The sequence below is a fragment of the Apostichopus japonicus genome, chromosome 5, assembly GCF_037975245.1.
Source record: "Apostichopus japonicus isolate 1M-3 chromosome 5, ASM3797524v1, whole genome shotgun sequence".
NCBI classification, from domain to species: domain Eukaryota; kingdom Metazoa; phylum Echinodermata; class Holothuroidea; order Aspidochirotida; family Stichopodidae; genus Apostichopus; species Apostichopus japonicus.
In genome coordinates, this window is record NC_092565.1 from 18172268 (window position 1) to 18189655 (window position 17388).

Here is a 17388-nt window from a genome sequence, read left to right on the forward strand (position 1 = left end):
ATTCGACATTATCTAAGTGTACAACACCAGGGGCGGATCCAGGGGGGGCCGACCCGGCCCAGCCCCCCCCCCCCTTTTTGGAAATCAGTTGCGTTTTTTTATGTGGGAGTACTTTAAATTCCTAATAGGCATAACTTGGTGAAAGAAAAGCCTAATATATATCCAGCTGTTCTTCCCTGAAACGCGATCGTTTTTATTCCAAATTTGAAACTAAGGCAATTACCAGGCCTACGCGACATCACGTATTAATTAGATACGGCTCAGTACTATAGTGCTGACTATTACTGTCAGGGAAAATCAATGCACAGTTAGCAAGTATATCATAATTATCTGAATGAAACGGGGTGTAGGCGGTTTTACACTATCTAACGCAACGTAGTCGCCAAGAACCTGAAGTATTTTTAAGGGAGGGCCCAAGGAACATGAACTTATAGCATGCTCCTCGTGGTGAAGCATAATTGCACCTATTAGGTGAACTGAGTGTACTGTTAATAGTAGGAGAGACTAGTGTAGGTTCTTATGACCAACTAGACCGGTTTCTGCTCTCAAACTTTATAGGAGCTTCATCAGTAGTAGCCTTTGAATATTTTATATTCGGCCTGGGCGTCTCGTTCTCAAAATGCATCTACTTTCTGTGCACGAGTTTTTATGGGCTCATAATGCAGCTATAAGAGCATCTAAAAGAGCTTCGTGTGAACCTTGAGAGTCAGCTGATTCTTCGTTAGTATGAAACCTTGAGTTAACAAGTAAACCTTTGAGATTTTGGTTTTATTTTTTGATTTATTATATTATATATAATAATTTGGTCGCTGTCGGCAAATTTTGGGTCTGTCGGCAAAAGGAGAAAAGGTGAAGAGAGCGGAAGGGGAAGAAAGAAGGAAAGCTGAATAGAGAAAAGGAGAACGGGAGCTTCTTTATCGGTTATTTCGATTTTCCAGTTCTTCATCTGATAAACTCATTCACCAATCCAATCACCCGACGCCTGCAAGTTAAAAACCTCTCGGCAAATAACTGATCATGTCACGGCCGTCAGTATAGCTACTGTAGCCAGGCTCAGCTAGACGAGTGCCAGAATCGCCGGCAACTCAGTGAAAGAAATGGAATTAAAGGCTTCCGTATAGGCCGTAGCCCATGAGTCGTGCTATCGTGTGACAACGTGTTGTTATTATCCTCTGTTTAGAATGACGTCATCGCAGATGTCATTCGTTCTCCGTGGAAAACTTAAGGACACGGCTCACGAATTGTACACAATTTTTAACGTTTCTCGCTTGTATATCAATGAATGTTGTTATTTCTCATTACCGGAAAGTTTTCTGAACATTTTCATCACGAAGTTTCACTATTTCAACGATCGGTGAAAGAGAAAACACAGTTCGATAATTGGTCCCAATTAATTCTTCTTCTGCCGACTGCCATAAAAATAATATCGAGATGGAAATTCTACGGTGCCAAATTTGACTTAAAATATGCACCAGATTGCATCTAAGGACGTTTCAAAACTAAAAATTTTCCAAAACTTAGACCCCTCCCCCATTTCAGTCACCACTTCCAGATCCGTCGGCAAATCTAATTTGACTTAAAATATACACCAGATTGCATCTAAGGACGTTTCAAAACTAAAAATTTTCCAAAGGGGAGGGGAAAGCCCCTCCCCTTAGACCCCTCCCCCATTTCAGTCACCACTTCCAGATCCGTCGGCAAATCAAATTTGACTTACAATATGCACCAGATTGCATCTAAGGACGTTTCAAAACTAAAAATTTTCCAAAGGGGAGGGGACACCCCTCCCCTTAGACCCCTCCCCCATTTCAGTCACCACTTCCAGATCCGTCGGCAAATCAAATTCTCCACACCCCCCCCCAACAAAAAAACCTTCGCTACGCCCCTGAATAGGAAGCAAGAAATAATCCACAAATTCCGATATATTTTCGGTCGGTGATCCGTTTCCGCTTATTATCAGGCCCTCCCTTGAAAATACTTCAGGTTCTTGGCGACTACGTTGCGTTAGATAGTGTAAAACCGCCTACACCCCCATTTCATTAATAAGTATATCATAATTATCTCATTGAACATATCTTGTTTTATGTTTTTTCTTGGGGTGAATCTGGCGTCATAATTTTCGCGCAAAAGAAAAAACGAATCGACGCAATAATAGTGTATCCATTGTACATGCACTGTTGAGCGTTCTTAAATATGTGTCTATCGAGCACAAATATGTGCACAAAAAAGCGTGTCTGCAACGTTTCTGGTTTTTCTAGTTTTTGGCGAAATGTTTCACCATTTTGCATCTAAGCACTCACAATTAACCAAAAATTTCCAAGGGGGAGGGGGCCCCTCCCCCTAGACCCCTCCCCCAGGACGCAGATCACTAAAGTGCTACCATCGGGATGTCGGCCCCCCCTTTCTCAAAATCCTGGATCCGCCCCTGAACACCATTTCCTTTGGCGAAGAAACCCAAATTAAGTAAATCAAGAGCCCCTTCAAATCCGACAAACTACTTCAGCATCACTAATGTCCCACAGATCGTCACAAACTGTGCCTCATTCACCATTAAAGAAAATCTTAACTCTTCCAGCTGTAGCATTGCCGTCTTCAAGACGAAGTTGTCCTTCAAAATACAAATCTAAAGGAATAGTCACAAATCACATTTAGTTGACCAAACATGAAGAGTTAAGCCCAAACTGTAAGAGTCTTTCTAGTTATAGTATTAGTAATAATAAAATAGCAATACGTACTTGCACTCAACATTTTATGACAACTACTGTTAATGTATTACAAGGATATTTTTATCATGAAATCAACAACTGATAGCATCAATTCTTTACATCTATTTCACTAACCATCAATAAAAGTACAGCTGACGCCAGCGTCCTCGTTGTGCCCACAGTTGTGGACAGTGGTGTGAACGCAATAAAGTAGAGAACTTTCAACGCTGTCTAAGTGTATCAATCATGTTCCTTTTGAGAAGAAGGCGACACCAAGCGCTCCAAGAGCTCTGTCAAATCTCAGTTGACGACAAACGACTTTAGCATCACTAATGTCCCACTGATCGTCACAAACTGTGCCCCATTCACCATTTATAAAATCTCAACTCTTCCCGCTGTAGCACTCCCGTCTTCAAGACGAAGTTGTCCTTCAAAATACAAATCGAAAGGAATAGTCACAAAAAACATTTAGTTGACCAAACATGAAAGGTACACCCAAACTGTAAGAGCCTTTTTAACATTAAAGTTATAGTATTAATGTAACGCCGGGGGAAAGGATGTTAGGTGGTGACATTTCTGGGGGGTGGGGTGATGGGAGCTCTGGGTCTCTGCCGATGACGACAAGAATGGAATAGACGAATGGATGGTTTTTGTACTAGTCCATGTGTATTGAATCTACTAGCGTGCTATCTGACACCGACTAGCGAGCTCTACGTAAAAAGGATAGGAAAACGATGTCTCATAAGTAAAAGCCATTTACAAATAGATAAAGGGAAAATCTTAACATTACAAGAATAAGGAAACAACAATTTTTGGCAAACAATTAAGTAAGACACTTTAATAAATGAAAACTAAAGGACAGTTACACTGCAATGAGAATGCTCCTATTAAAGTTAATTAGGTATCTAGAGTACTCCTTTAATACTTAAATACAGGGACGGCTCCTTTAATTACGTGTGGTCATGTGACCATGTACAGAGTGAACATTACCTAAGTTTACAATTCCGATTAGGAATTGACTAGTAACGAAATTATGGCAAAGCAAATACAAATGCCTGTTATTCCCCTTACAACGATTTGTTGTCGGTTATTCACCTTATAACCATTTATCCTCAACTTGTAACCTATCAAAATGGCTCCAAAACAACGTTTGCATATTAGCTAACTTTCCAAAGTTATAATTAAAAAGGTGTGCATATTTCCCAGTACAAGAAATTAATCTCTATTGAAAACCTAAAAAAAGTATCCAACATTTAGTTAAAACAACCTCTCAGTACACATTAATAACATGTCAATAAAAACAACTCGGCCTCAAGTTAAGACTATTACATCTAACGACTCATGGGCGCGGCTATCTTAAATACAAGTACTTCACTAAATCAGGGCGCTATGCGAAAATATAAGTTTACTATGACGTAAGGTCCCCTGTTAAGGCTACAATACAATATGTTCATGTGACGTACGTAAATAACGATCTTAGGAACCACTGATATCATTAAGTATGGAGATATAAAATTATGATGAAGGTTGATTAAAGGTTCTGGAAAAGCACTTATACTATTATTGACGAAATTTTAACTCAGCATTTTACAGAAATATTGGATTGAAAAGTTACGAAGTATGCTGAAAAGTTAAGCCTAGTCTAAACTACTCAGGCAGTAGCCTACCATTGTAATAGTGTTTACAGTACAAATAGGGCCAACCGTGACTCTGAACTTGATCGAGAGTAACAAAATCTAACTGATATATTATGAATTACAGAACCCTTGTTTGCTTAAGAGATATAAAAAGAAGAGAAATTATATAATTACCTCATAGAGCTATTAAAAAAACAACTTCAAATGCTGCAAAAGCAGACAAAAACGTAGCTAAAAGTTGAAGGTATTGAAGGTGTTGTTATAACTAGTAAAAGTAACGTAGTGTCTTAGAACAATGGATTTCAAGGCTACCCTACGCCCTGAAAGGTCTCCCAATCTGAACGGAAGGGTTTGACCAGTTCCGGTGTTCAAATTCTAAGGCAGGCCAGCTATGCCAAAAGGGCATGGCTCTACATCCTCCCCTGCTCAAATTAGGTTTGTCCTCAAAGCAGAGACTATTACAAGTAAAGAAAAGTGAACATAGCTACCTGAAAGGAAAATTATTTAACCTACATACACAGTATGAAATAATATGAAGTAGAGAAAATAAAGAAAGAAAATATAAACAAACTTCGACATTAATAGGCCATGGGCCATGGCCCATTTAGATGCATTTTGGTTCATAGGGTCAGTGGTGAAAGTAAATTCCTCTGAAATAGTTAGTATAAATATGTACTGAATCAAGATTGACTTGTTCTTTTTAGTTCTAGTGGCACAAACAGTCAGAGTTTAAGAAAAACTATAAAAAATAAAAAAAAATTACCCACTGCTCTTGAAATAGCTTATCTAATTGGTCCGTATTTCCAGGTCAAACCTTAATTGACCAATCACAGCTGCTGATCTGTGGTCTAGTTACACCATGGTTACACACACTGCACAAACATATGGCTGCTCCCACACTCACATGCTGTATGCATGTGTGTGCACGGACAAACACGAATATTTCATCCTTTTCTGACAGCTCTTTTGCCAAATTCAAGGATTGTGTTTAAAGGTGGAGTGTGTTACCAGGTATTTATGGTGCATTAGCTAGAGATGTCACTTCAAAATACTGTATAGAGAGCTCAAAATCTTTAGCTGATTTACAGGATCATGAGCATGGTGAGTCGTGCATTGGCTATCATCGTGAGTGCTACCAGAGATTCACAGATGTGAATAAACTCAACAAGACTGAAGAAAGGCTTGCTAAAAATCCGCCCAAAGATGGTAAGCAAACATTTAAATAATGTTATGAGTATAAACCCAATTTCCAACTGAAATTAGAAATGTCAATCTAACATTTTGTGGAATGTGGTTGTGCTTTTATTTAAGTTTTTACATTCGTTCTTGACGGTTTGTTATTGTTTTGTAGCCTCGTCCTGCTGTCATTTTGCTGTGCAAAATGCATCAACCTGATGTAATCGTGAATTTATTTGGGTTAGGACTAGAAACCGTTAGATGTACAAACAACGGGGATACATTTACAATCAAAATCTCTATTTAGTGTGTGTTAAGTTAGATTTTGCATGTGTTTAACAAATAGAAGTACCTGTCATGGGGGGAGGGGGGAGTTTGATATTTTACTTTTAGACTTTCTACAGTAGTTGCTCCATGATTTTATAAAATAAGACGAGGGCCCCAAACCAACGCCCAAATTTTTATTTGTACAAATACTTGTTAATTTTTTATATGGGCGGAGGGTGAAATTTGATTATCGATCAATGATTTGATAAAATGAGACGAGGGCCCCAAACCCACGCCCAATTTTTTATTTACTTGGTTGATTTTTTTATATGGGTGGAGGTCGATATTTCATAATTGCTCAATGATTTGATAAAATGGGACAAGGGCCCCAAACCCACGCCCAATTTTTCATTTGTACAAATACTTGGTTGATTTTTTTTATATGGGTGGAGGTCGATATTTCATTATTGCTCAATGATTTGATAAAATGAGACAAGGGCCCCAAACTCATGCCCAATATTTCATTTGTAAAAAAGAAGTTATTGATTATAACAAGTTTAGATAAACTGGACTAGGTTTGTCAATTCAAGTTGTAAAACGGTGTGGGTTAATGAATTCAGAGCAAATTTTTTAAACCTTTTTTATTTTAAAGTTGTATTTAATTTTTATCTTTCCCTTGTTTGAATGTTACAGATAATTCCACTGATGATGACAACGACGATGTTGAACCTGTCTGTAAGAAGCGAACACTAAGATCAAACGTAGCTGGACCATCTTCCTCAGGCAGACCACACATACTTCGAGTGTCGTGCATCATTTGTCACGCTGATCACTGGATAAGGGACAAGGTGACCTGTAAGAGACGAAGAGAGCCCCTGACTCGTTACGGGACAATAGATGCTGGGAAACTCAGAAAGGCTGCTGAGCTGACATGTAACGAATCCCTTCTTCTGCAAATGCGTGCCAGAGACCTTGTTGCTTCCGAGGCAAGATACCATCCGAGTTGTTTTCGCAACGCAACCAGATTTCTCACTCGGAAGTTGCCCAAAGAAACAACAGATATTCTATATGCAGAGTCTTATGAAAAGTTTTGCCACAATGTCATTGATGAACAGATTCTTAAACAACAGGGTGCGATCAGGATGACAAAACCCATAGCCCAGTTCATCAAAACGGTTAAAGAAGTTCAAGGGATTGATGCCTCAAGTTACAGATCCTACAACTTAAAAAAGCGTCTCCAAGGCTCCTATCCACAACTTCAGTTTTTGCGACCAACGTACATGTAGGAATGTGCGAACTAAATATAGTGCATCATTAGTTACATGTTAAAATAATGTGTAAGAAAATAGAGGGATCTGTAGGACTTGTATACATGAAGAAAACAAATTCAGTAGTGTCAAGAGTTGGGGCTATGCATTTAGTTTGAAGAAAAAAAATCAAATTGTACTTTGTTGTAACTTTCAGTATCAGTTGGAAAAGGTGTAGGACTATAATGTGATTCGAAATGGTCCGATGAAGTAATATCTCACATTATTGTTTATTCAATTTGATGCAAATTTCCACACAAATTGTTGTTTTATTTCATGTTAGTTTAATCGTGGCTGACACCAGTCTCCAGAACACCATTTCAGTATGGAATCTAATATGCAATAATCAAGGACATAGTCAGTGCACCACACCCTATTGAATATTGACTATGCGATCACTCAACACCCCCCCCCCCCCCCGCAAAAGAAAAACGAGGCTCGATTTTTGTGGGTGGGTCCTGTGTGTACAGTCGTTTAACTTGTTGTTGACGAGTAATTGCCACCCATTCACCATGGATATTCATAAGAGTACAACTTACTGATACTATCTATAGTGTATGTTCTTGATTATAATGCGATCAAGTTCTGAAAATCTAAACCTTTCAGACTTGATGTGAATGTGTGAATGACAAACGTTGCATTTATCTTAGTGTCCACAATACAATGGTAGACAAAATGCCACTTTCATATGTGAGTATCTGATTCTGCTCATCTTAATATGATGTTTGGAGCTGTTTGTTTGATCAAAACAATGCACATGTACATGTTTGTACAGGGAATGTATCTGCGAAATAGATCATTTTTTAGTTGCCAGTGCGAGTCAGGACCATCAATTTAAAGCCAAGTTTCTTTTCAGAACCACATGAATAGAAAGTTTCATGTGCAATGTTATGACCAACTTTGTGTGTTAATGCATATTACAAATGAGATTTAAAGTTTTTTTGTGAAGGTAGTTAGGTGAAGCGCTGCTTGTAACAAAACATTGTACATGTAGTCTGTTGTGAACTTTGGTGTTCTGAACATGTTGAAAAGATTTGCAGTTAATAAATATAAAGAAGAACATATCTGAGTTTGTCACTTTTTTAGGGCTGTTTAGACATACTTTGTTTGTTAAGAAATTTTATCGGAATCTCCAGTTTGATTATCATTAATATTAAATAGTGTGCTAGAAATAGTGTATTTCAACAATTTAACAATGATCAAACTGGCCTATCCCCACCACAAATAAACACCAAGTACAGTTGAAAAATATAATTCCAATAGCCATATGCCTATACAAACTTTTAGAAATGTTGTGCCATACATATTCTTTACAATTATAAAGGTTTCCACATCAAAATGTGAATTTGGGGGGGGGGGGGGGGGGTGGGGGTAAACTGTTTCTATCTGGAGACAGACTAATTATTTTTGGTCAAGTGAGGGCGCTGTTTTTCTTATGTTTTTCTTTATGTTGGAAAATGTGACATTTTATCCGTGATTTACATATTATAGTGCCACTTGTGAGCAAAAGAACAATTTGATTCTTTATTAAGCACATATTATCTATAACTCAGACTATATTTCATGTAATACCACTCCGGACGTAACAAGAATCATTTTCTGGAAGGATTTCAGAGCCACGGTCCATGGCCTATAAGAACACATACAGTACAACCCTGTAGACTACCATACATAGTTTACCAACACAAACTAAACTGTTTTCTGCTACACCACCTGCATAAGTCATTAGAAAGTGTAACTATCTACTGAATTTAGAGCACATGCATTCAAGATGAATTCGTTTAAGTAAAAAAGGAAAATGCATATTATTATTCCACCTATTAAAATATAGCGTGACAAAATCTGTAAAGCCACTCTGCATGACAATGAAAATTAAGACATCTGAAAAACCAATATTTGACACCTATAAATACAAAGTCTAGTTCAGAAGCTGAAGTTTACTCGAAAAGAAATTTAGTTGGTCTAGCAAAACCCTATTTTGCTCCTTCAACTGTTGGGGTCCAGTTGGTCCTTGACGTCCACTACGGAGCACCAATGGGTCATGCGTGGCCACGAGAACCCTGGGGTCCAGCTGGGCCTTGGTATCCCTTGTTTCCAATTGATCCTGAAGGTCCAGCATCACCATCAATACCAGCTACGCCAGACACCGACTAGTGAGCTCTACGTGAAAAGGAAAGGAAAACAATGTCTCATCAGTAAAAGCCTTTAACAAATTAGATAATAGTGAAAATCTTAACATTACAAGAATAAGGAAACAACAATTTTTGGCAAATAATTAAGTAAGACACTTAAATAAATGAAAGTAAAACTAAAGGAAAGTTACACCGAAATGAGAATGCTCCTATAAAAGTTAATTAGGTATCTAGAGTACTCCTTTAATAATTAAATACAGGGACGGCTCCTTTAATTACGTGTGGTCATGGGACCATGCACAGAGTGAACATTACCTAAGTTTACAATTCCGATTAGGAATTGACTAGTAACTAAATTATGGCAAAGCAAATACAAATGCCTGTTATTCCCCTAATAACGATTTGTTGTCGGTTATTCACCTTATAACCATTTATCCTCAACTTGTAACCTATCAAAATGGCTCTATAACAATCGTTGCATATTAGCTAACTTTCCAAAGTTATAATTAAAAGGTGTACATATTTCCCAGTACAAGAAATTAATCTCTATTGAAAACCTAAAAGAAGTATCCAACATTTAGTTAAAACAACCTTTCAGTACACATTAATAACATGTCAATAAAAAAAACTCGGCCTCAAGTTCACATTGACATTACGAACATGATTTAAGACTATTACATCTAACGACTCATGGGCGCGGCTATCTTAAATACAAGTACTTCACTAAATCAGGGCGCTATGCGAAAATATAAGTTTACTATGACGTAAGGTCCCCTGTTAAGGCTACAATACAATATGTTCATGTGACTTACATAAAATACGATCTTAGGAACCACTGATATCATTAAGTATGGAGATAGAAAATTATGATGAAGGTTGATTAAAGGTTCTGGAAAAGCACTTATACTATTATTTACGAAATCTTAACTCAGCATTTTACAGAAATATTGGATTGAAAAGTTACGAAGTATGCTGAAAAGTTAAGCCTATAGTCTAAACTACTCAGGCAGTAGCCTACCATTGTAAGAGTGTTAACAGTACAAATAGGGCCAACCGTGACTCTGAACTTGATCGAGAGTAACAAAATCTAACTGATATATTATGAATTACAGAACCCTTGTTTGCTTAAGAGATATAAAAAGAAGAGAAATTATATAATTACCTCATAGAGCTATTAAAGAAACAACTTCAAATGCTTCAAAAGCAGACAAAAACGTAGCGAAAAGGTCAATAGATATCTTGAAGGTGTTGTTATAACTAGTAAAAGTAACGTAGTGTCTTAGAACAATGGATTTCAAGGCTACCCTACGCCCTGAAGGGTCTCCCAATCTGAACGGAAGGGTTTGACCAGTTCCGGTGTTCAAATTCTAAGGCAGGCCAGCTATAACAAAAGGGCATGGCTCTACATAAGTAATAATAAAATAGCAATATTAACTTGAACTTATCATTTTATGACAACTACTTTTAATGTATTAAAAAGATATTTTCATCATGAAATCAACAACTGATAGCATATATTCTTTACATTTATTTCACTAACCATCAATAAAAGTACAGCTGACGCCAGCGTCCTCGTTGTGCCCACAGTTGTGGACAGTTGTGTGAGCACAATCAAGTAGAGAGCTTTCAGAGCCTGAACACTCAACGTCGTCTAAGTGTATCAATCCTGTTCCTTCTGAGAAGAAGGCGACACAATGCGCTCCAAGAGCTCTGTCAAATCCTAGTTGACGACACACTACTTCAGCATCACTAATGTCCCACAGATCGTCACAAACTGTGCCCCATTCACCATTCAAGAAAATCTCAACTCTTCCAGCTGTAGCATTGCCGTCTACAAGACGAAGTTGTCCTTCTAAATACAAATCGAAAACATGAAAGCTAAACCCAAACTGTACGAGTCTTTATTTAATCTTAAAGTTATAATATAAGTAATAATAAAGTAGCAATATTAACTTGCACTTAACCTTTTACGACAACTACTGTTAATACATTAATAGTATATTTTCATCATGAAATCAACAACTGACAGCATTAATTCTTTACATTTATTTCACTAACCATCAAAAGAAGCACAGCTGACGCCAGCGTCCTCGTTGTGCCCACAGTTGTGGAAAGTCTCGTAAGCACAATCAAGTAGAGAGCTTTCAGAGCCTGAACACTGAACTTCGTCTAAGTGTATCAATCCTGTTCCTGCTGAGAAGAAGGCGTCACTATGCGCTCCAAGAGCTCTGTCAAATCCTAGTTGAAGACAAACTACTTCAGCATCACTAATGTCCCACAGATCGTCACAAACTGTGCCCCATTCACCATTCAAGAAAATCTCAACTCTTCCAGCTGTAGCATTCCCGTCTACAAGACGAAGTTGTCCTTCTAAATACAATGGAAAACATGAAAGGTAAACCCAAACTGTACGAGTCTTTATTTAATCTTAAAGTTATAATATAAGTAATAATAAAGTAGCAATGTTAACTTGCACTTAACATTTTACGACATTTACTGTTAACGTATTAAAAGGATCTTTTCACCATGAAATCAACAACTGATAGCAATAATTCTTTACATTTCTTTCACTAACCATCAAAAAAAGTACAGCTGACGCCAGCGTCCTCGCCGTGCCCACAGTTGTGGTCAGACGTGTGAACGCAATCAAGTAGAGAACTTTCAGAGCCTGAACACTCAACGTCGTCTAAGTGTATCAATCCTGTTCCTTCTGAGAAGAAGCCGACACTAAGCGCTCCAAGATCTCTGTCAAATCCTAGTTGACGACAAACTACTTCAGCATCACTAATGTCCCACTGATCGTCACAAACTGTGCCCCATTCACCATTCAAGAAAATCTCAACTCTTCCAGCTGTAGCATTCCCGTCTACAAGACGAAGTTGTCCTTCTAAATACAAATCGAAAACATGAAAGGTAAACCCAAACTGTACGAGTCTTTATTTAATCTTAAAGTTATAATACAAGTAATAATAAAGTAGCAATATTAACTTGTTGTGCCAACAGTTGCTAAGTGTATCAATCCTGTTCCTGCTGAGACGAAGGCGACACTATGCGCTCCAAGAGCTCTGTCAAATCCTAGTTGACGACAAACTACTTCAGCATCACTAATGTCCCACAGATCGTCACAAACTGTGCCCCATTCACCATTAAAGAAAATCTCAACTCTTCCAGCTGTAGCATTGCCGTCTTCAAGACGAAGTTGTCCTTCATAGTACGAATCTGATGGAATGGTCACATATAACATTTAGTTGAGCAAACATGAAAAGTTAAGCTTAACAGAAGAGTCCTTCATGATAAAATCAGTTTTCTCTAATTATTGTGAATTAAGATTTTTTTTCATAAAAGTTACCGTAGTAGCACTACTACGGTAACTTGTCCTTCATAGTACGAATCTGATGGAATGGTCACATATAACATTTAGTTGAGCAAACATGAAAAGTTAATCTAAACAGAAGAGTCCTTCATGATAACATTTTTCACAATTTGTTCATAAAAGTTACCGTAGTAGCAATAACAATAGTACGAATCTGATGGAATGGTCACAAATAACATTTTGTTGACCAAACATGAAAAACCAAGCAGAATATCTTCTAAGATTAAATAACTTCTCTTTGTTTTACATTTTACATAGCACTTCTAGCTCAAAGATTGGTTATATGACCTTTCATGATATAGGATGTCATCACTCACATGAACCCCACTGCTAATACCCAGGCGTACACCCCAAAAAGATTGACACTTTCGGTTTAGGAGGACTTTGTGTCACACTCAATTAACCATTTTTCTCATGACATTCAATATTTCACAAACAGCGATGTTAACATTACATGAGATTTCTCCTACACGGGCCCCAGGTAAGATTATAGATCTGATGGTGGGAAAGATATCTTACGGGAAGCAAATCTTGAAGTTTAGAGAAGTTTACGCTGACAGCAATACCGCTTTTACTTCACACTTGCTATGACTGACAAAGTACCAGGTCCTACGCAATACCCTACTTTATCTACGAGGATACACTGTAAACAGTCTTCAATGTCTTAATCTGATATTCACCATTATTGACGAGAGGCGACACTATACACTTTGTCATTCTGTCTGTGTGTATGACAAAGCTTTGAAGACGAAGTTACTTCCGTCTAGGTCACATGTTTATCTCACAAGAAAGTAGAAAAACCTGCTGTTCCATGCATCTATGAGCAAACGCAACACTTTGCTAGCTACGACACTGTACAGGTACCTTCCGGGTTTATTGTTAATTCCGGGAAAAAGTAAACTACTTGAATGTATGGGTCCCAACCCCGGTACTTAGAGTTCTACATTCCATACACATGAAATTGGATTTGACTGGAATAAGAGTATTATTTACTAATACTATAAAATATGAAGCTGACTTCAAACGGTTTTGAACCTTGGAATATTTGTTCTCTTCTCAATGGGGCGGCGAGGTAAGGATGCGACGGATGTGACTTACTGAATCACTTTAATGCTTGGAAAGAAAGATAGGAATACACTCTAGCTAATGGTTAATGGAATACTTGCATAAAGATAGTAAAATCCAAAGTATTATACGGGGACGCACGATGGGCGTTTTACGGTTGGGAACTGTCTACCAGCATTAATAGCAAATTCTATATCAAATCCCTTCTTTAGGTTGGAAGGGAAAATCATATATCAACCGCAGTTATTCACATGTTAACTAAATGTAATATGAATTGAAATTACTAGAGGACGGTTATGAGGCTAACAATCAATGTATATTCTTATTCAGTTTACGTTTGTCATAACTTTACGATAACAATATCTTTATAATAACGAGGTTGGAATACGATATAAGGAAAATGGCAGTTTTGTGATGTATTACTGCGTTCCATGGCAGATACTTTCCTACTACATAATTTCCTAATACTGATAACACTCTGCGCCAGAATAGCTTACTTCCACCGAGCCTTACCAAAAGACGTGGATGGTAGAACTATATTGTTCATAGTGATAGTAAAAATGATTTGTAGTGAACTAATCAGCCCCTATGAAGAAAATAGGCGCCTATTATATCCTAGGATATCAATACGAGTTGGTGCGATGTAAATTTCCCGGACTGACATAAGTATGGGTAGAAACCTTTTTGGAACTTCACGAGGGAATGATGTCATAAGGCCGTTGAATTCCGATTCCCGTGTCGGGTGCTGAAGTCCTCATCCTGGAAAAATAGTAGACAGTTAGATGACAAAGGTACAACCCGAGTCATATTTAGCACAAATTGGGCCTATAATTAATTTTCAAGGACAGTTGTCCCCCTGCCCCATCCCACTTGTGCATGCCACTAGTCTATAAACGTAGATTCCCCCCCCCCCCCCCCTTCGGTGGTTAAAACTAGCTCAGCTGTTTGAAAGTGAAGGATTCTTTAATGAGTATATTATTTGAGGGAAGGGACGGGGGGAGGGTGTCGTAATATCATACAATCTGTAAAGTCTACAGCCTAAGTTTCTCTCAAGTGCACGGGGTTCTCCACTATTGTAGAATCTCCGCATTTACAAGGGCGCAAACCACAAAGTTACATTGAAACCTGCAGACAAAATGGATCATCTGCACATATCGCAACACAATTTCCAGTATTTGAATGTTATTTCAATATAAGGGCACTTGTGTTAGTACATTTTAAATAGGCTCAATATAAGGGCTCTTTCATAGATAACTAAATGGAAAAGAATATTTCTTCCCAAAAGGGGCACTTGTTATGTATCAAAGGTGGCACGGTGAGGTGTTTAAAAAATGTAATTCTGGTAATATTCGGTACAATCTTATATATAATTCATCTTGTAAATATCAAGTGTGAGCTGTCTAAAACGAAAGTGTCATACTAATAATAGAGGAAAGTGAATGCAACATAATTACTCATAATACACAAAATAAAATTTACAATCAGGATCACAATTTCAGTATGATGATGCACTTTTCCAAACAAAATATCACATTGAAATGTTGTCGTCTAATTGGCTACTTAAACATAAACCAAAGCCTCTGAATGTTTCAACACTCCAATAGCACCACAGGGTAGTATAAATGGACCAGTATATTTCACCTGCTATACTAGCACAATGAACACATGTATCAGTGATGACCAATTCCTCATTGGCTACGCCGATGACCACAGTATCTACTCTAGTTTTAAACCCGGAGACGTTTCTTCAGAATTTGAGTCAATCAGGGGTCTTTCATCAACTCTAGAAAATGTGAAACTCTGGATGCAATTTAACCGTCTTAAGATGAATGATGAAAAATCGGAGTTTATCGTTTTCGGAAGCAATCGCCAACTACCAAAGTGTAATACAGACGTTTTATCCATTGGGGACACTCCCGTCCGTCGTACCCATAGTGTGAAGCTACTAGGTGTTTACTTGGATGAAACCCTCAATCTCAAACATCATATTTCCATGAAAGCTCGTGCATCAGCCCTCGCCATGTTTAATCTGAAGAAGATCCGGAAATATTTGGACAAGTCGACATGTCTCAAAATTGCAAATGCCATGATTTTCTCTCATATGGACTATTGCAATGGTCTTTTTATCAACCTCCCGGCCTCCACACTTCATCCCCTACAAAGGATCCAAAATTACACGGCTAAAATTATTCTCGGCAGATCAAAATATGATAGTGCCTCCGCAGCATTGAAGGAGCTGCATGTCCTCCCCGTCAATGTCCGTGCCGAGTACAAGATCCTCCTCCTCGTTTATAAGTGTATACGTAATTCAGCACCAGCTTATCTGTCCGAGTTCCTGGAAATTAAGACACCTGGTCGTTCAACACGCTCGTCAAAGGGCATCCTTCTTAAGGTTCCTTTCACATGCCGCAATTGTTTCGCAGGCCGCTCTTTCAGCGTCGCTGGCCCTAGACTTTGGAACGCTCTCCCCGTCGACACAAGAAATTCGAAGACCATCAGAACTTTTAAAGCTGCTTTAAAGACTCATTTATTTAAGAAATCGTTTTTATAATTGTTTTGTTTGTTCAGCGCCATTGAGTGTTTTTTACAGTAATGTGCGCTATACCAAGTTTTACTACCTTAACCTTAAAGTTCTTCAACGTCGTAGCAGTTGTCCTATTACCCTTTTATTTTGAGTTTTGTATTCATTTAAAAAACTTGACAAACCCACAGCGACCTAACTAGAAAGCGTCTGCCATTTTCTTTTTCAGTTTTACCCATCCAAATACTCACATTATCGGGCTGTAAACCGTCGAAACTGCAATAGGACACCCAGGACTTCTCAAAAGCACAACGAAGGGGGGGGGGGGAGATGGCGTTCTACAGTAGCCGATGCCTTGTGCCGATGCAGAGGCAAGCGACCTGGACCTCCACTTCTATTTTCTTTCTTCTTTCGGGGCAACATAGTTACATAGTTTTGCTCAATACAAGCTACAACTGAAAATATTCCTGTATATTCTTATTTTTTCACCAATTAATTTAGTATGCACTGCTCTTTCGGTATATACTAAGGTAAGTATGTGCCAAACCTTGTCTTCCTTTGTCCTCTGTACCGAGAATCCTGGATCCACCACTGCGATAGGATACTAGATATATGTTACCAGTGCTATATAACTGAATGATTCTACAACGGGGATTCATGCATTATTTGCGAATGCATATCTGTAACATATAGATACTATAATGATATTTCAGTTATGGATAAAACATTACCACCTACCTTGTGCGGAAGATTTGTAAAGAATGGAAGAAAACAGGAAAATTAAATATAAAAAAGCAGGTGGATTCATTATTAACATTCTGGTAATGGTTCAGCTGTAGTATTTGAACAAAATTGGTCACTAACTCGATTCTGATATAAGTACCTCCAGTGAACGCGCGCTCCTAACTGTACTGTGTTATTAGTCAGTCCCCAACGAGCGAGTTAATGAGCTCATAGAGCAGTTTTCTTGTAGCCCCGCCCCCAAAATTTGACTAGACGATAAAATGTCACGAAACGTCTTGAGACCTACCCCTCTGGTTTAAATGTTTGAATAATGCATAAAAGGCGTCGCTAGCCACCATGACGCGGTAAGTTGAATCTCATAACATATATTTTTCGTAATTAAACAGTACATATTTGTTTTCGTACTTTCTGATAAATCTCCATTGAATTTGGCGCCACTTTTAAGGCTCCAAGAATTGCCG

At 38.1% G+C, this 17388-nt stretch overlaps 2 protein-coding genes across 5 annotated transcripts; one reads left to right on the forward strand and one right to left on the reverse strand.

Annotated features, from left to right (window-relative positions):
- Positions 1 to 4637: 4637 nt before the first annotated feature.
- On the forward strand, positions 4638 to 7341 carry LOC139968174 (uncharacterized). The gene is made up of 3 exons (XM_071972569.1): positions 4638 to 4669; positions 5337 to 5548; positions 6479 to 7341. Exons 1-3 carry the CDS (start codon positions 4638 to 4640, stop codon positions 7069 to 7071), a joined length of 837 nt encoding a protein of 278 aa, XP_071828670.1. The 3' UTR covers positions 7072 to 7341.
- A 188-nt stretch (positions 7342 to 7529) lies between these two features.
- On the reverse strand, positions 7530 to 17107 carry LOC139967906 (neurotrypsin-like). 4 transcript variants are annotated; one of them, XM_071972108.1, is made up of 6 exons: positions 16922 to 17107; positions 12213 to 12443; positions 11800 to 12111; positions 11283 to 11594; positions 10765 to 11073; positions 7530 to 9252 (listed from the first exon to the last, which is right to left on the reverse strand). In XM_071972108.1, exons 1-6 carry the CDS (start codon positions 16998 to 17000, stop codon positions 9227 to 9229), a joined length of 1269 nt encoding a protein of 422 aa, XP_071828209.1. In that variant the 5' UTR covers positions 17001 to 17107; the 3' UTR covers positions 7530 to 9226. The 4 variants fall into 4 exon arrangements, with proteins under 4 accessions (XP_071828209.1, XP_071828207.1, XP_071828211.1 ...); XM_071972106.1 differs by having other exon boundaries at positions 7579 to 9252; positions 10765 to 11076; XM_071972110.1 differs by lacking the exon at positions 12213 to 12443 and having other exon boundaries at positions 8440 to 9252; positions 10765 to 11076; positions 11800 to 12108.
- Positions 17108 to 17388: the final 281 nt, after the last annotated feature.